The following is a 19,450-nucleotide window of genomic DNA, read 5'->3' on the forward strand; positions in this document are numbered from 1 at the left end:
ACCGGCGACCTTCCGGTTACAGATGCGATTCCCAACCCCCTGAGCCACGGTCGCCCCAGCCTTAAATGTATTAAAATCTCGCAACTTCAATTTCTGTAGATTAAGAATCCTCAAGGGTTCAATAGTTCATACAGATGAAAGCAAGATTATCTGTTTTGGTGACCCCTAAAGGAAGCAGTCAAAAGAAGGTTGAAATCCACATAATCAAAATGAATTTCTTAACTGCAACTTGGTTACACTTTCCCTTTGCATTTCTTTCTTTTGTTTGTTTTGCAACAGGAATCATATGTTATATGAACCCTGGATATTGTTCAGTAGACACCTTCTGATTACCACTCCAGAGATCAGAATATAAATAAAATATCATAATATAAGGAATTTTCCTTACATTTTCTTTAGGTATTGGGGCAGTGGCCAGGCTTACAGCAACAATGATGAGGCATGTGAGAGCCAACAGGATGAGAGCAAAGTACAAGTAGTGGACATCAGCTAGGACTGCAGGCCGGTGATCAGGCTGACCACAGGAAGGAGGTGAATAGGAGAACTCCAGAACCATTCGGATCAGTCCTATCACTAGTCCAGCCATCAGACCCCAGAATGCACCCTGAGACAGAGGACATACACAACGCGTTAGATGCTGAATAATTTGGAACTGGCAAAGAAAAAAACCCCCCCCCAAGTTATTAAGGTTTCTGCTTGTTTTTAAAATTGTGTTTACATATCTATTATTTTCTTTTAAATTCTCTGTCAAAGTGATTTCATACTGCTTTAGTAATGTTGAAGATTTGAGAGGCCCAGTCAACGACTGGTGGTGTTCTATTGTGTATTTTTCTATCCAGTATGTTTTCACTGTATTGGCTGTATTTTTGGGGTCATTGTCATGCTGAAAAATGAAGCTGCTGTTAATCAGATACTTTCAAAAATCTCGAACACCACTGGCTGAAATGCAGCTCCCAGCCATGGCCCGAACCTTGGTATCATCGTAACAGCGTCAGGAAACTTCAACAGTGACTGCACTAAAAAAACGAAAGAGCTCTAAATGAAATTAAGAGGAGACAGGACATATCTCTATATATCAACTTGCAAGAATCTCAAGACTAGGGAATGGCACACACACACACACACACACACACACACACTGGAGAGTAGTCTGAGGATGGATTTGCACATGAAAGCCATCCTACACGTCCTCTTCCAATCACAAGATTAGGATAGATAAGATTAGAAAATGAGTACATCAAATGTTTAGCAGTTTGGAGACAAAGCTAGAGTTGAGATATGTAGAGTTGGAATAGTGGATATGTTGGATAAAGGATGCTGAATATGGAGCTGCCAGGCAGGAGGAAAAGAGGAAGACTTCAGAGGACATTTGTGAATGTAGTGAAGGTGTCAGTTGGTTTAACATAAGAGGATGCAAGGGATAGAATGACACAGGGACCAATACAATTGAATTGGATTGAATCTGAAGAGGCAGACATACCTGCTCGTTGGCTCGTGGCCAAAAGATAGCCATTAGGAATAGAGCAGTAATGGGAGGTGCTAAAAAGCTGGTCACTGACTGAATATAGTCAAACAGCTGTCCACTATTGGCTGTCTGGACAACAGGAATCCACAGCAGACTAAGACACACCAAGACGAGGATGAACACCCTGAAAACACACGCATTATTGTTATTATCCATCCATTTATTGTCTACTTCTTATCCTTATCAGGGTCATGGAGGGCTGGAGCCTATCCCAGCTACTATAGGACGAGCAGCGTGGTATACCTTGGACATATTGCCAGTCTGGTGCAGGGCTAACACAGAGAGACAAACAACCATTTGACTTCCATTCACACCAAAGGGCAACTTAAAATTTTCGATTAACCTAGCCCCACCAATGACTGTAGAAAAGATGGAAGATATAGATAAGATAGTCAAGATTTCCTGTTTGCAGGAGCTGCCATGCTGCACTTTTGGAGCCAGAGTCGGCGCAGTACACTTTTTTACATAGTCTGACTCCTTCAGCTCTGCTGCTAAAACTGTGACTGACAGTTCATTAAATCAACAGAAAATACAACCACATCACTATAATTAACAAGACACATCTTAACATCTTATAGTTCTATAGAACATCTAACGTCACTCTGTAATCCCTTTTGTTAATTCGTTGCTAGTTAAGTAGCGATGCTACGCACCTGTGTTACTTTTGGAGTCTATATGTTTAAATGATTCCTTAGTTTTCTTTTTTTAATCCTATTTTAGTCCGACTCCACAGGGGCCCAGAGTTACTATTAATAGCACAATTATCTAGAAATCAAATGTTGTCCTTTGAAATTTTAACTGATGATAATATAAAAATGAAGATTTAAACCGTTTCAGATCCATTGCATACTCAGAGCACTCTACAGCGGAAACATGAAAACTTAACTTAAACTCCTTAAAGATGAGGGAAGAGATGGGAACTGGAGAGGTCTCAGGGTCACCAGCTGATACAGTTGCCAAAGGTACAACGAGCGGTTTTGCAACATCTGAGGAAATGTCATCTCTGCTGTGGTACATGGGTTTGTTGCTTCCAGTCAGGGGTCTTTAACCTCATAATCAGGTTCACATGCCTTCTTTTTGACCACCTAAGGTCCTGAGAAACGAGCCTTCTTGCCAGGTGACATTAAGGACTAGGACACCGCTGCTAGGACACTGCTGTCTTATCATACCGATGTTACATTGAGGCCTGGGCAGATGATAGGGCCTGCAACTAAAAGGGCTGTGTGCAAGTGTTATCTAAACTTTGAAACATAATCCAGAACATCAGTTTTGATTATGCCCCCAGACTGTGTCCAAAAAGTGATTCCTGTATGGCAAACACAACCATTGGCACTTCCTCATCCAAGTATTTACTTGTGTTTAAGCAGTATTTCTGTAACTTTGATCCAAGGGTTTGGTGCCACTGCTCTAGAGCTCCTTGATACTGAGAATGATAAGCATTAGCCACTATATGTTTGATTCCTGAGCTCCAAAAGGTAGTAAAAAACTTTGTTAAGGTATTAATGACCAGAGGTGCGGAAATCCTCCTGAGTGGACCAGCTTCTGGGAAACGTGTAGCAGCACACTTTAACATTAGCAGAAATTGATGTCCAGTTTTGTCTTTAGGCAATGGGCCCACACAGTCCACGATCACACATTCAAATGGTTCACTCACAGCTGGGATCAGGTGAAGAAGAGCAGAAAAAACACAGTTTTTTGGTCTTCATACATGTGGAAGTGGGCGGAGTCTTGGTGATTGCACCACTTCCCTGAATGCACTCACGTAACAAACTTACCCAAAACAAATACCATGCTTACTAAACAAAAGATCACGACCAGATGCCATCAACGAGAACATTACCCCAACATGCAAACTTCCCTAGATCCTACCTTATCCACATTTCACCTGTCTATGTCTATGTGCAGGATTACATAAAAAAGAATAAAGTAAAACAAAAAAGCAGCATGATTGGAATACCACATTTAATACTCTCTAGGTCATTTTGAAAATCTGGTGATGCTGTTTGGTCTTACTAATGCCCCTGCTGTCTTTCAGGCACTGGTGAATGATGTTCGCAGAGATTTTCTGAATATTTTCGTCTATCTTGATAACATACTCATATTCTCCAAATTCCTTCAGGAGCATCAAGTTCACATTCGTGCAGTCCTCCAACATCTCTTGGAAAACAGGATATATGTCAAGGCTGAGAAATGTGGATTTTACTAAACATCTGTTTCATTCCTCGGATACATTCTGGCAGGAGATGAAGACTGACCCAGCAAAGGTTCAATCAGTTAAGGAGTGGCCAACACCTACCTAACATAAATATCTTCAACAGTTTCTCGGCTTTTCCAACTTCTATCACCACTTCAACTGCAACTGTAGTCAGGTAGCAGCACCTCTTACACAGCTCACATCCACTGAAGTCCCGTTCATCTGGTCCCCTGAGGCTGAAGCCGCCTTCACCAAATTGAAGTATCTGTTTACATCAGCACCAGTCCTAATTCACCTAGACACTAAACCATTCATAGTTGAGGTTGACATCTCTGAGATTGCAACTATACTTCTGCCCACCTGTAAGATTGGTTACATTACCTGGGATGTGGAGGAGGCCATTAGCCAAGCTCTTGTGTCAGAGCCAGATCCAAGCTCGAGATCAGCTAATCATCGTTACATTGGGTGACTCTGGACTGTATTCACACCACCTGGTTTTCCTGTCCTGGAGAGGTACGACCACTTCATTACTTAAAAGACATTTCTGTTGGGAGATTTTAGATAAGGATGTCCGGGATTATTCGGCCGCATGCACCATCTTTGCACGGAACAAAAATAAAACTCAACGTCCTTCAGTTCGGCTTCAACCAATCGTCCATTCCCAGTCAGCCTTGATCCCACATTGCTTTAGGTTTTGTTAGCGGCCTGCCTGTTTCCTCCAGGAAGTCGACCATTTTGACTGTTGTTGACAGGTTCTCCAAATCCGAGCACTTCATCGCCCTAAAAAGACTTCCCACAGCATCCCAGACGGCTAACATCCTGGTGGATCATGTGTTTAGCCTGTACGACATCCTGACTGAGATCGTGTCAGACAGAGGACCACAGTTCACCTCCCAGGTTTCGAAAACATTCTGTTCAGCCCTTGGAGCCAAACCCAGTCTGGCTCTGGTTAATACTACTGTAATGGTCCAGGTGAGTCGTCTGGATTTTTCCATGGTGTCCCTGTGTGTCCTCCTCTGGGCAGAGCCCTGGTGAGTACATCTGCTACTTGCACCTGTTGGAGATCCAGGCTAACCTAAGGCAGTATTTAAGACCAGCCCCGACATCTGGTCTTCGCCAGTTCGTAGACTAACCACATGTTAGTGGCAGGACGCCTTTGTCTCTAGTGCTTAGTTCTTTGTAAACTTACCTTGTTCTCTTGTGCCCTTATAGCCTCTTGGATCACCTCTTCCATTGACTGCAGAACGCATACCCCCCTGGACGTTGGTCACCTTCTCTAGGACTCCACTCACAGCCTCTCTCACACAGACTCACTATTCACCACCTGCCTGCTCTCTTACATTCATAGCTCTGCATCTCTGGGTCATTCAGGTTGGACTCACTCCACTCCACTTTATCGGACACTCACCCAGCCAACACTACCTCCCCCACTGCCACTGCCACTCCACTAGTCAAGTAAGCCATAGACTCCATCTGTTTCACCATCCCCCACGTCTAGATTCCACACCAAACATTCATTCCCTGTGCCTTAGTTTTACACTCTGTCGCTCAATAAAATTTGTGAGAACATCTTACTTTTGCTTCCTGTATTTGAATCTGTTTGTAGGTCCACATACCAATTCTGACATCTGGGCTCTTCAACCTCATGTTACTAATTTGCTCAATTGAAAACTGTATTTAGGGTAAGTATAGCTTTGGTATTAATGTTGTAGAACATCTGAGTTTTGTATTGGTTTTCCAAAGCATATAAGGTATTCTTGTCAATCTTACCTTCCAACTATCATAAGTTCCAACTCAGAAGCTTTAGGCCTGGCTTTGTGGTAGAGGTCCAGTGTAAACAGAGTAGAGCTGCTATTAAAAATGGAAGTCAGGGATGACATAAGAGCAGCTAACATCACTGCCAACATCAGACCACGAAGTCCTGTGAAGAAGAAAAAAATGATGGCACATCATTTTATAAAATCTGCTTATTGTCAGTTGTTGCCATGGAAGAAGAACATAGATTTTTATAAACTCTCTTAATGCATGTGTTTATCTCTGAGAACATCAAGGCATCAAGATCTGTTCTGGATTATCTCAGTAAAGAGCCATCAGCCATATTGTTCTGTAAACCTTGACTGCAAATCTGTAAAAGACTGTCTATTACTGACAGGGTGAGGAAACTGTCTTCCTGTTGTGCCATCTTCTTGGGATGTGGCCTGTAGCTGACATCGCCCGTTACATGAAACTTGGCCTTCAATTTAGAGATGGTTCTGGGGGCTCATTCCAAATAATGAAGAGCATGCAGGTGACTGCTGATGTGATTTGGTGCTATTTAAAAAGAATTGAAATAAATCGAATTGAACTTGGTTCTATGGAAGACCAGCTCCAGGTTGGTACGGTCCCTATTGAGATTAGTCAAATGTGGCATGCTTGGAGGAGGCACTAACTGAGTGCTGTAGCAGGGTCCCTGCTTACAGTTGCTTTTAATTAGGCACCAGTCGCACACCTGATTGTCAGCATCTTGGGTACCAGAAGCTCAAAAGAAGAGTCAATAGCAGAATAAGCTGTTTAGTATTGACAGAGAAGATTGGGTTTGATTCTACTGCTCAATCCATAAATACATTCTCCCTACAATTGTGGCACCATTTAAGGGGAAATAAACACAATTTCAACAGTTTAAGATTTCTTGCCAAGAGGCATTGTTAAAACACAGATATAACTGAGCAAACAAAAATGTTCTTACTTCTTGTGCCATACATAGATAGATAGGTGTGTGTGTGTGTGCGTGTGTGTGTGTTACTATACTTGTGGGGACCAACAGTCACTTGTGAGGAAAGTGCCTGTCCTCACGGTTTTGAAATTTTAAAATATGTTCTTAGTGTCAGGGTTACTATTAGGTTATGGTAAGGTTTAGGCTAAGGGTTAGGGTTAAGCATTCCTTTTTGATAGTTAGAGTTAGGGTAAGCAGGTAGGGAAAGCATTATGTCAGTTTGATTTTTAGATGTCTTCACTAAGATATCAAAATGAGTGTGTGTGTATGTGTGTGTCTTACCCACAGGCATTAGCTCTATTACTAGTTTAGGGTAAGCAATGTTAGAGCAACCAACTGAAGCACCACACACACTTTGACAGATATCTGGATCCACACAACCAACCTCATCTACAAATAAAGAAGAAAACAAAGGTGGGGCTGAAACAAATAACAATTTAGTTTATATTAAATGAGACAAAACACCACAGATGTGTTACCTACAATTACCCACTCCATTAACATGAATTGAAAGTGTCAACAAACGTAAAAATGTGATAATTTTTCCAACGTAAAGTTAAGTGGAGACCTGCTTAGAATGGTGTCATAGTGTAGGTTTGTTGAAAAAGGAGTTGCAAACAATCTCTTTAAACCAATAATAACAATAATAAGAGATGCATCATCTGTTATAATATATATAATAATATCAAGGTAATCAAAATGGTATTATATAAGTATGCATATAAAACAATATTAAAAAACATGTCATATAACATTCCCACTTTGAGAGGTATACTACTGACTTGGGAATAGTGCTTGACTTATCATTCCTGGCATCACAACGAAGAACATAGGGAGCAGTTTGAGATAGCCACCCAACACGCTGCCTGCTTTAGCATGAGACAAAGATTTGGCTGACAGAGACCTTTGGACTATAACCTGAAGAAAAAACACACACCAGCATAAACATATAATCATTTTTATCCATCATTGCATTACACATTTTGTACTTTTGTAATGTTCAACTTTACATTTGCAAACCTTCTATATTATTTATACACAATAAGTAACACAAATATAAGTAATAGTAATAAATACTGTATTAAAATATGCAAGTGTGTGTGCACACAGATTCTAGTTTTAATGATAATAGTAGAGAACTAAACACTCAAAAATGTGATTACACTTCTACAGTCAGTGCGTGCAAACCTCACAAATGCATCAGGTCTCATAAAGCTGGTAACATTAGCAAGCTGTTGAAAAGTTTAGTGAAAGTCTATCACATTCAGAAGGGGAAATGTGATTTTCAGCTGCCTAGCTTGTGGGTTATCTGTCATTGCCCAGTTATATAAGGCTAGTAGAGAACACAGACATGATTATATGAATCAGTTCTCATTTTTATTAATGTTGGTTAATGATTAAGAGTAACTATTGGCAAGCTGGCCTTTACAGGTGTATGCATCCCTGTATCTTAACTGTAGTTCAGATAATGTACTTTTGTATATTCTTGTTGTGTTTTGTTTTTCGTTATAGCATTTTCTGAAATGTTGCTGTGGTTTCTGGTTTGTGAAGTGTCAACACTGTCTCAAAAATGACATTACAATACAGTTAAACACTGTTAATTGTATTGACCAATAATTCTTGTCATAGTCTTTGTAGATGATCTTTTTTCCCTGACATAAACAAAATGATAACTGAACAAAAACTAATGGACAATGACACTTGACACAATTGAGATGAAGATGTACTGGAGAGATTCTCATCTCTCCGATCAGAAGTAATTACGTTTTTTAGAAAAGCAGGATAGGTTTGGAAGTGATGCAATGAGAAGTAAAACAGCGTTATGCAGTAAGAATATTTCATCGCCAAATTACTGTGAGAATGATCAATAGAGGTGATAGTCTCAAAAAACGGATAACAAATAACTTTTTGAGTCTAAAAAATATGTTTGAATTCAAATAAGTAATGCAATTCACCGAAATTTTTAATGTTAAAAAAGGGAGGGGGTGTTTCATATTTAGTGTTGTAACACAGGGACAAAATGACTGTGATCCTCTCTCTCTCATTGTCTACATCAGCTCGTCAAAGTACTCCTTCTTCCTCAAAAAACTCTGTTCACTTGTTTCCATCTCTATCCTTAATTAATGAAACCGTTTACATGTCTGCTCCAGCTCAGTCTCTTTGGCTACCCAACGGATACAAGTCCTTTCCTTCTTCCTTAGTATCACATACAACTCCTTATAAGCATTTCTCTGTGCGGTATGCCGAATTTCCCAGTACTCATGTCTACTTTCTTCATCTGCCTATCCAACTTTTTCTTTGGTAACTTCTTCCTTTGAATACTTTGCTTTACTTCCTCATTCCACCACCAAGTCTCCTTGTACTCTTTCCTCTGCCTACACCCCACTCAGTAAATAAACCCCTCAAAAGTTGTTAAAACATAACCAGATGATGCTCGCCTCCAGCTAGTTTTCCCTAACCCAAAACTTTGGAAGACGAGTGAAGTACAGGCAAAGATTTCCTCACAAACCAGCCTGAATCTATACTCAGAGCAAGTCTTTTCTTTGCACCACTTTTGAGCACTTTGCAATTATTTTGTTCTCTAATGTGTGCCTTTCTCTTATTTCTTTTTATAGATTTCTCTTCTTTTGTATATATATATCCCTCTTGATGATATATATTTACTATTTGCTATTTATTCCTCCTGTCTACTATTTATATTCTATTGTGGTGCAGTTGGTGTGGAGCACCCACAATTTTCTTGTACATGTACAATGACAATAAAGGGCTATTCTATTCTATAGTCCCTGAATTTATAGTTTCTACTCTCACTTCCACATCTGTGACTTTTCTTTACTCATGCTGCCTCTTCCACTTCACCTCTTTCTTTTGGCCAACAGTAGAACAGTTTCCACTGGCACCCTGTTGGCGGACATTGTTAACCTGGGCCACAACCAATCCAGCATAGAAATTTCATTATAGATGATCTGCGTGTTTTATTTGGCCATGTTTTTATGCCTAATGCCCTTCTTGATCCAACTGTTCCCATTTATCTGAGCTTGGGACTGGCATTAAGAGTACACTGACTTGTTAGAAATTAAAACTGTTAAAACTGAGGTTGCCCTAAATATCTTAGCAGCATATCTCTAACTAGAGATATGCTGCTCTAGAGACTCTGGATGGCATTACCTTGGCTATAGCAGGTAATACTCATTTTTGACCAAGTATGCAAATGCTGCCTTTTGTCATTTACATTCAAACCTGAGAAGGAAGAATGTTATAAAGAGTTCAAGGTGTGTTTTGAGGAATTAAAATCAGTTGCATTATTTATTTGTATTGGGACATATTTTTTAGACTCACAAAGACGAATGTTATCAGTTTTTGAGACCGCCACCTCCAGGATCATTCCCACAGCAGTGTGCCGCTACAATAACATTACTACACCATGCTGAATTTTAGTGTAGATCAAATCACCTGATCTGTGCACCAGACCCATGTAGCCAGTACGGTGAGCCCAAACAGTAGACCTGGCCAGGGTAAATCCCCTGTTACAGGGTCTCTGAACATGTGGAAAGCATCACTACGGGGTAAGTGGCAGGTGGTGTTGGGAACAGTCACATTGGGAATACTTGACATGTAACGATCCATAAGGCCCTCATACCAGCCCACCTTGGAGAATGCTGGAAAATGTACAATGACTTTTACAATTTTATAACTTCACTTATTAACTAATAAATATTATGACATGTAGATGTGGAAGCCTTCAGTGAGGATAATTGGATGCAAAGAAACAGTTTTCTATTTTTTGATTGATACTTAACTTGAAACATTTCGGCCAATAACACCTTTTAATCCAAACTTTCAGTACTATGTAAGTCATGTAATTAAGAACCCATGATTGTGTTTGTGTATCTGTATAAGTCTGTGTACCATACCTATGAACATTAAGGCAAAAGCTCCTCCAACCATGATCAAAGTCTGGAGAGCATCAGTGTAGATCACAGCTGCCAAACCACCTACATAAATACAGATTTTTATATTATTGTCAGATTGTCTGTGTTAGGGTAATAGTGTTATTTAGACCGTTTTCAACATAAATAATTGAACAAATTCTTATTTCAAAAACAGTTGAACTAGGTGAGTGTGGCGGGGTGTGGTTTGTGGCGTGGCTGTGGGGGAGGCTGACACACCTGAGCTCGATCAGCTCATCACCCTATGTCAAATGTGCCAGGACCTGAGGTTGATGTTGCTGTTGTTGTTGTCGTGTGGCTGTAGCTGAAATGCTGCAGCCAATTGTTGGGAGAGCAGCAACCAGGAATAAAGAAGTGTGTAAAGAGCAAAATATGTGGTCGGGTCCATCATTCCTGTCACAGTGAGTTACTAAATACAAACTGCACTCTGAGCACTGAACAAACATGGTAACATTTTCATTTTCCTTAAAATCATAATTACAGACACTTTGAAAAACAGTAGATGACAATGTTTTATCGTCACCCCTTGTTGACTTTAAGTTAGCATTTAATACAATTGTTCTCCAGCAGCTGGTGAGGAAACTCAGCTCCCTGGGTATCAGCACCCCCATGTGTAACTGGCTGCTGGACTTCCTGAATGTTAGTAACAGAGGGAAACAGCCTCCATCACACCCACCCACACATGCAGTGTCTTGGGGTACAGGTGTGTCACCAAGGTGCAGGGGAGGGATTCCTCCTCTGTCACCTTCTGGCCTCCTCATTTTTTCACAACACTGAATGTGACCATGGGCTACTGGCATATTGTCTTGTCTGCAGAGTCCAGGAAAAAATAGGCACTTTGCAGCGCCTCATGAACCGAGTACTGCAACCGCACACTTTGTATACTGACGCCTATCTGGAACACATCATCATCCATAGTAACACCTGGGCGGAGCATATTCAGTGGTTGCGGTCCTGGATTTCCTGAGGCAGGTGAAGCACATGGCCAACACAAAGAAGTGTGCGGCTGGACGGAGGGAGGTACAGTATCTGGGGAACCACTTGGGACGTGAGAAACCCCTGCTCTTAACTTCTCCCTCCGTTTTGTGCTGCGGAGCAGAGGCCTGAGGGCCATTTTGCCCTAGCAGGAAGGGGGGTTGACTGTCCTGTGGTTTACATCAGGTGGGTATAATATTGTGGAAAAGAAGTGTCTGACGATCCCATGGACAGTCGACTCTCTTCATTACTAACTCCAGAAAGCCCTTTGCTTAGACACTTGGATTAATGTCTCCAGTGTTGTGTTTGGTACTCATCAGCATCATTCCTGCTATAGTATATTATAGTCTTGTGATATTTTGTTGATTAAAAATTGATTAAACCAAAAAGAATTATGATTAAAAAGTTTGACATTTTGGTCAAGAGACTAACTAAATCAAAATTTGCTGGGATACTGGGATACTGCATGTGGGATAAAAAAAAATTGGTTCTCGTCCAGAAAAACCCATCAGATAAAAAACTGATGTAATTTATTTTAAATGATGGCAAACAGTTATGCTGTTGAAAGCTTGCACTGACATAACTTTTAACATTAATACTAAAAACAGTCAAAACGTGTTTGTGTTTTACCTGCCACAGTGTAGACAGCAGTCACCAGCAACAGTATGACTGTAGACAGATACAGATTCCACCCAAATGACACCTGGATAAACAATGCCCCGGAAAAAATGTCTGTCTGGGAAACACACACACACGCACACACAGGTAATGTGGCTACTGTATCATATTAAGATCATTTATGTATTTGAAAAAAAAAACCTCTTACTGATATTTTGGTGAAAATGTAGAGAATAAGTGACAGAACAGACATGTATATGCGTATCCTCTGGCCTCCAAAGCGTTTGGCCAGGTATTCAGGCATTGTTACCACTTCAGCAGAGATGTAAACGGGGATAAATATCCAACCCAGAGCTACCAGAACCCACGATGCCTACAGAAACACACAGAAACACAAAATGTTGCACTGAGCCATTGTCCGTATTGTCAAAAGTAAATATAACAGTTGTTCATGTTTTTCACTTTTGGACATTGCAAAGTTTTAAATAGCATAAATGAAGAAGTACCAAACAAGCGTCTACTGGGAGTTTTCGCCCTATTTACATAGCATATCTAAATCTTTAGTCTTGCAGTGATCCAGCTCGGACAGTCGCATATTTAGATAATTGAATACAACCTGTTCATAGTCAACTAGTGTTAACTGATTTAACAGATTTTGGTGTAAAAAGAAACCCCAAAACATATAATGTTACAACCAACACAATGAAGATGTAGAAATACTCAGAGCAACTCTTAAAAGTTGCATTGAAACCGAAAACAATAGTTAAATGAATAATTTCTGTGGTGCATGTACACATAGTTTTTCATTGTTGTTCTGTCTTATATCAAGGCTGGACTACTATAATTCCCTGTAATCATGTTGTCCTAAATGTTTTCTGAAAACCCTTCAGTTGATCCAAAATACTTAACTGAGAATACTTCCAGGGACAAGAAGGAAAAAAAAATCATATTTCTCCCATATTAGCTTCATTGCCACCCGATTGAATCACAAACTGATTATGAAATGATTGTCCTTACAAAGAAACTACTGAATGATCATGTTGTTATTTTAAATCCTGCATGCAGTGCCCAACAGGGTGTCTGAGTGTGTGTGCGCATCTCTTACGTTCCATTCAAATCCCCCAACAGCGATTCCTCCAGCTGCTCCTGTCCCTGCTAGACCAATAAATAAACCACTGCCAACATTACTGGACATCAGAGAGGCTCCAATCTGTAGTGGAACAGAGATAATAGACAATAACAACAAAAGCTTTTAGAATACTTACTTAAAATACTTACAACTACATAATAACATTTTTAAATGACAGCCTGTGACTGCACTTTAGTCATATTTAGTTTATACAGAAAATCAACACAATTCCTACCATAACTTGAAATATCAAATGTTATAATTTAGTATTTCTCATTCTTATTTTAGTTTTAACAAAGTTTTGTCTTCAGTCAGTCTCCAGGGTGGATGTCAAGAGATTTATTCTAAAAGACACTTCTTCAGCTGAGAGTCAGAGAGTGGAGACACACACGCTGCAGTTTTTACTTGCAAGGGTGGTCACAGAGCGCTCACATCGGAGTGGGGGCCCTGTGAAGTGCGCTCTGTTACCGCTCTGGTCTTTATTTATATACAAAAGTAGGTGCATTCGTTTATCACATTGGAATGTGGATGTGTATATGTGTGTGTGCGTGTGTGCCAGGAGAAGCTTCTCTACCTGGCACGAAGTGAAACTGCTCATTAAGCTCTTATCTAGCACTAATAGGTACTGCTCCTTCCCTGCATGATAACGGGTAACTAAAAACAGTCTGAGTTATAAAGAGGTCCTCATGCAGTATTCTATCATATGCAAACTTATTTTATTAAAAGTCTATACTGACTACTAAGAACAATTTTCTATTGACAGTGGGTTTTACAGATGAGGATTGGGGCCACTGGAAAAAAAAGTCGGGATGTCTTTTTTTTTTTTCAGAATTCTGAGAAAAAAGTCAGAAATCTGACATCCCTTTTTTTCAGTGGCCCCAATCCTCTTCCATAGGATTTCCAGTTTTCTAGTTATATATTTAAATTCATGTTGTAAATTTTCATTTTGTATATTTGTTTATTTTTTGGTTTTGTTTAGATTCCAAGTCTTTACCGTGTTGCAGTGGATTCAGGGGCAGTGTCATTGAGACTGGCAGCGCTTTTCTCGGGCCAAGAGGAGAGGAGAGCTAAGCTGGAGACATGATGACTGCAAACAAACCAGGCCCTACAGCTTTTAAACCAGAATGAATTTGTATTACTTTTATATATCTTATCATTTACTCAAATCTTCTAATGTTATGATTCTTTTTCTTAACTTTTATCATGTCTCCCTATGTTTTTATTTCTTTTGCTTATCTTAATTGTACAGCACCTTGGTCAACAGTTGTTGTTTTAAATGTGCTATACAAATAAATTTGACTTTGACTTAAGTCTGTTGTTTATTGTAAATAGAAAGTCCCTTGCATTAGAACATTGGCTGTGTGTGTGTCGTACAGGGTCCTCATAGCACAGGCGTGTGACAATCGATTTGAAATCAAGAGCTTTATATGATGCACAACAGTCAATCGTTTGTTACTCACAGGCCACCAAGTCACTGAACGACCAGCCAAGAAGTACCCCCCAACAGTGCTACGATTGACACGCATTGATGACTATAGCAAGGACAAAAGAAAAGATTAGAATAATACAGTTTTAAAACAACACCAAAGATTGATCTGGTGCAAAATATAGTAAATACATTTACAATCATGATGCACATTTCTACATCAGAAAACTCAATTAGCTGGGTCAAAAAAAATCTGTTTATTTTTTGCAAGGATGAACTCTCTGTAGAACATCCAAGAATCATTTTCTAGTAAATGGAGAAATGCACTCATAATGACTATAGTTAATTAAACACGTAGAAAAAAACATGTAAAAATAATTTTATTTTTCTATATAAACATGTTTAGCAGGGACTTGTACAGAACTTTCTTGTATGTTTTACACATAAAGGAACAAACAAATCAAGCTTAAATTAGCTTTGGTATAAACTGTTTAGTGATTCAAATGTAAATATGAAATTAGTTTAGTCTCTTCTTACCCAGATTCCAACCACCATGACAATTATAAAGTAGACAACAACAATAGCAATGTCAGCAGCACCCATAGTGAGAGCTGTGCTGGGAGCTGCAGTGGTGGGCAGGGGGCTGCCATCTGAATATAAAATAGACAACAGAACCCCTGTGTGGTGAGTAAAGTAAAAGCAAGTAAAGCAAAATTTTATTTATATAGCACCTATCAAGATAAAAATAAAAGAGTGCTTCACAGAAGCTAAAACATAAAAAGAAAAATTAACCAAAATTAAGTTTAAAAAGACGAGTTTTTAGCTGTTTTTTAAAGAGTCCACAGAGATCAAGCTGGTAGGGAGAGAGTTCCAGAGTCTGGGGGCCACAGTTACAAAAGCTCTGTCAACTTTCATTTTCAGCCTCGTGTGATGGTCAACCAGCAAGCCCTGATCACATGACCTCAGGGGCCTGCTGGGGATGTATGGATGTAAAAGATCACTGATGTATGCCAGTGCTTGTCCATGCAGAGCCCTGAATTACAGAGTCATAATCTTAAATTCTGAATTTAATGGGGAGCCAGTGCAGCTGGGGTGTGACGTGGGAGTACTTGGAGGAATTGGTCAGAAGCCTCGCAGCAGCATTCTGAGGGCTTACTTAGTGAACAAAGAATTACAATAGTCCAAACGAGATAAAACAAATGCATGAATGACAATTTCAAGTTCCGAGTGTGACACAATGGGACTCAGCTTGGTAATGTTTCTTAAATGATAAAAACAGGAGCTGAGTCAAAAGTAACACCAAGATTCCTAATAGACGATTTGGCAAATGTTGCAAGAGGACCTCATTTTTCCATAACCTTGGGCACAAATTTATCGGGAGCACAAACAAGGACTTCAGTTTGCTCCTCATTAAGTTGAAGAAAGTTATCAGCCATTCAACCGCTAAAGGAGTCTATGCACCTATGCAAAATCTGTAGCTTGGAAACATCTTGGGGCTTAAAGGAGATACCAACCTGGGTAGCATTTCCTTCTTTTAGATAGACAGATCATAACCACTTTAACCAGAATGGATTAGATAAAGTTACATTAATGAAATATAATTTCAGTACATTTGTTTCTTTTGGTTAAATTACGTTATTTACCTGTATGGGCTTTAATTTATTTTTCAGGCCCCTTAATTATGTCACCTTCTCACATCGGAGGAATTTTAGGCCAATGTTCTTTACAGTGTTGTGCTTCAGTTCATTGAGGTTTGTGGGCATTCATTTATGCACAGCTTTCTTAAGATCTTATCATAGCATTTCGAGTTGGGGTCTGGACTTTACCTGGGCCATTGCAATACCTTAATTCTTTCCTTTTGTCAATCTGTGGTGTGGTCTGGGGTGTGGTGTCAAGGGAGGCCTGCCGAGGATGCTCACTTTGCTCTCTAGGGAGGTCCATGTGGTAGCTCTCAGCTTCCCCACGATCATTCCCAGCTGGTGTTGGACTCCACCAGGGCTGCCCTTTGTCACTGATTTGATTCATAATTTTTATGGACAGACTTTCTTGACGGAGCCAGGTGGTGGAAGGCTTACAGTCTGGTTGGCTTAGAATTGCATCTCTGCTTTTTGCAGATGATGTGGTTCTGTTAGCTGCATCAAGTGGTGGCCTTCAGCTTACAACGGAGTGGTTTGCAGCCAAGTGTGAAGCATTGCAATGACACTTAGTGCCTCCAAATCTGAAGCCATGGTCCTCAGCCAGAAAAGACGGGAACTTGAGTATCTTGCAGTCTTGCTCAAAAGTGAGGGGAAAGCAAGAGATTGACAGATGGATTGGGGTGGCGTCTGCAGTGGTGTGGACGCTGTGCCTGTCATGTTGAAGAGAGAGCTGAGCACAAAAGCAAAGCTGTCGTCTGGTGCCTGTGTGTGTGTGTGTTTCCTCTACTCTGACTTCCTCTGATCAAAAGTAAAAGTAAATTTTTAATTGGTAATTGCAAACTGGCCATGTTGTGCTTGTAGATAAAGTCCTATGAGTACACAGAATAAAGTATTTCAGTATTAAATTATGCTATACAAAGGCCTTTTTGTCAGTTTGCAAATCCTTAAAAAACCCAGTCTGACAGCTTTCACTCCTACACAAGTAGATACTCTGTGGTGCTTGAAAGCTTGTGAGCCCCAATAAAAGAATAAATACATAAATAAACAGACGTAAAATACCTGCATTTAAAAAATGAATTAATATGCTTTTTTGAGGGAAATGATATAGTGCAGTCCATTAAGTGGATGAACTGTATGAATCTATGCTTTGACTGTAACCAGTGTGTAAAAATGTTGGTAGATATTATTGAAGAAGTCTCAGTACTTTAGACAGTGTAAATGGTAAAAGTAATCGTTTTGAATCTATTCCACTTTTCTCCAGCTTTCTTTGGTTTCATTGTCCTTATAATAACCCTCGGTCAAAGGTCTTTAAAGAAAAGATTAAACTATTGTGGTGACAGACTGTAGAGGTTGAAAGTAGCTAAATTAACTGTATAAAAAACTCCTGAACTTTAAGTGTTATAAGCTGCTTCTCTGATTTTTGTTGACCATTTCATGCTCTGCAAAGCTGCATACAAAACTATTTTTGTTTCCAATTAAATAAAGCGTTCTGTATATAGAAGAACAAATTTAATTAAAACAAAAAAGCTTTTACCTGTTGTAAAACTGGTAGACATGTTGATTCCACTCTCCCAGACAATGATCACACAACGTTTATTTTAGTTTTTCATATGTATGAATCCTCCGACTGAAAGTTTTGTTTCTCCTTCCTCTGAACCTGACAAAGGTATGTGCATCTGTGCACTCAGTTGGTCAATGATTAATAAGTTCGTTAATGAGACTGTCAAACTCCACTGGTTAGCTATTATATCTTGACAACAGACATACGTATCTGAAGGAAACGGTTTCCAAGGCCTAATCCGTGGATCGACTTCCTTCGAGGCGTGGACGTCTATCAGCAGAGAATGTACCTTCACCTATCAGCAGAGAATGTACCTTCACCTATCAGCAGAGAATGTCCCTTAGTCTGTAACACAGTCAAATATATTCTCAAGCAATATTCAAGCATGCCATTCAGCGTGTTAGTACGAGCTCGGGAGCAGCTTGGGAGAACAAGAAAACAGAGACTGCTTCAGATTGTCTTCCCAAATTGACTCAACTTTATTCACAAGTACAACAGTTTATATAGAGGGTAAAATTCATGAGACAGCAGATTATCAGTTTAAACCAGTACAGACCAAGATAAGGGAGCGTCTTCCTGCCCTTGGGTGAAGAAGCATCCTTTGTGTAGTTTATTAGTTCAGCTACAATTGTGATTATCTCAGCGACATATTTTCAAGGCACAAAACGAAGAGTTCTTTCATTAGTGAAATCTGAAACAAACCATTTGGCCTTCAACAGGCGTCTAAAAGATTAAGAAACTAATGTAGCTGAGGGAGTGATCTCTGTGGTATTTCAACCTTGTACCAGCCTGTGATTCTCACACATCAATTCTTGGGCCAAAGAGAAAAATAACTAAAACAAAGGGGCCTTATTGAATGACAGAGGTTTCCTGTATAATGTCACTATAAAACAATATCCAGTAAATGCTACCATGGTACTAAAATACCTAACAGTTCCCCTCTTTTATTATTTTTAAAAATAATAACTCAAATAGAAAGGAAAAATCACAAATGTAATAACATAATATAAAAACCAAATCATAAAATGTAATAGTTCACAGCCTAATGTTCAATATACACATCAGGAACATCATTGGTAACATCTGGCACATCCTCAGGATCAATTTGTGCTAATTGCAAATACATTGAAGTAGCTGTACTAGTAGCTATACGGGTTATCATTGAGCGTACACAGGGTATCACACAACAGGCAATAATCATCAAAAACAAAATAATACATGCTACAACTGTTACAAAGGCTACAATTAGTTCCTTCCATTTTCCAAACGTGTCCTGCATCCACTTGTCTAGCCACTGACCGTGACCTGTATTGGCTCTTAGTTCTATCTGCAATGCTTCAAGTTTATTCATAGCTTGTGTGAATGAACCGTCAGGGGCGGTATTATTGGGAATAAAAGTACAACAAACATCTTCAAACATAGCACAAACACCTCCTTTCTCAGCTAACAGCATATCTAAGGCCATTCTATTTTGCATGGTCATTAAGGAGGTAGCAGACATCTGTTCTCCTAGGGCTTTAAAGGCCGTATTGGTCAGATTGGTGTGTCTTTGCTGATTGTAATAAACATAATTGATCCAGCCTACATTTTTGTTTACCTGTATCCACGGTAGTATTGAGGCGAACCCTGCTGATATTTCTCCTTGTGCCTTTAATTCATTTGGTATCCCGCGTGGAACTCCTA

At 39.6% G+C, this 19,450-nt stretch overlaps 1 protein-coding gene across 1 annotated transcript in view; it reads right to left on the minus strand.

Moving 5' to 3' along the window:
* slc5a9 (solute carrier family 5 member 9) overlaps window positions 1–17,872 on the minus strand; it is a 21,700-nt gene extending 3,828 nt beyond the window's left edge. The window contains exons 1-13 of the mRNA XM_085250924.1: window positions 17,741–17,872; window positions 15,107–15,219; window positions 14,604–14,675; window positions 13,120–13,224; window positions 12,223–12,387; window positions 12,027–12,132; window positions 10,386–10,466; window positions 9,925–10,130; window positions 7,254–7,389; window positions 6,754–6,861; window positions 5,490–5,640; window positions 1,481–1,649; window positions 389–604 (exon numbers count right to left, since the gene is read on the minus strand). Coding sequence (XP_085107050.1) covers window positions 389–604; window positions 1,481–1,649; window positions 5,490–5,640; window positions 6,754–6,861; window positions 7,254–7,389; window positions 9,925–10,130; window positions 10,386–10,466; window positions 12,027–12,132; window positions 12,223–12,387; window positions 13,120–13,224; window positions 14,604–14,675; window positions 15,107–15,219; window positions 17,741–17,762 — 1,650 coding nt within the window. The 5' untranslated portion in view covers window positions 17,763–17,872. The remainder of the gene's footprint in view (window positions 1–388; window positions 605–1,480; window positions 1,650–5,489; window positions 5,641–6,753; window positions 6,862–7,253; window positions 7,390–9,924; window positions 10,131–10,385; window positions 10,467–12,026; window positions 12,133–12,222; window positions 12,388–13,119; window positions 13,225–14,603; window positions 14,676–15,106; window positions 15,220–17,740) is intronic.
* Window positions 17,873–19,450: the final 1,578 nt, after the last annotated feature.

This window comes from Mchenga conophoros, linkage group LG17 (genome assembly GCF_057382185.1).
Source record: "Mchenga conophoros isolate Kocher_MC1m ecotype Shallow Benthic linkage group LG17, M_conophoros_male_GT1.1, whole genome shotgun sequence".
Taxonomy (NCBI): Eukaryota; Metazoa; Chordata; class Actinopteri; order Cichliformes; family Cichlidae; genus Mchenga; species Mchenga conophoros.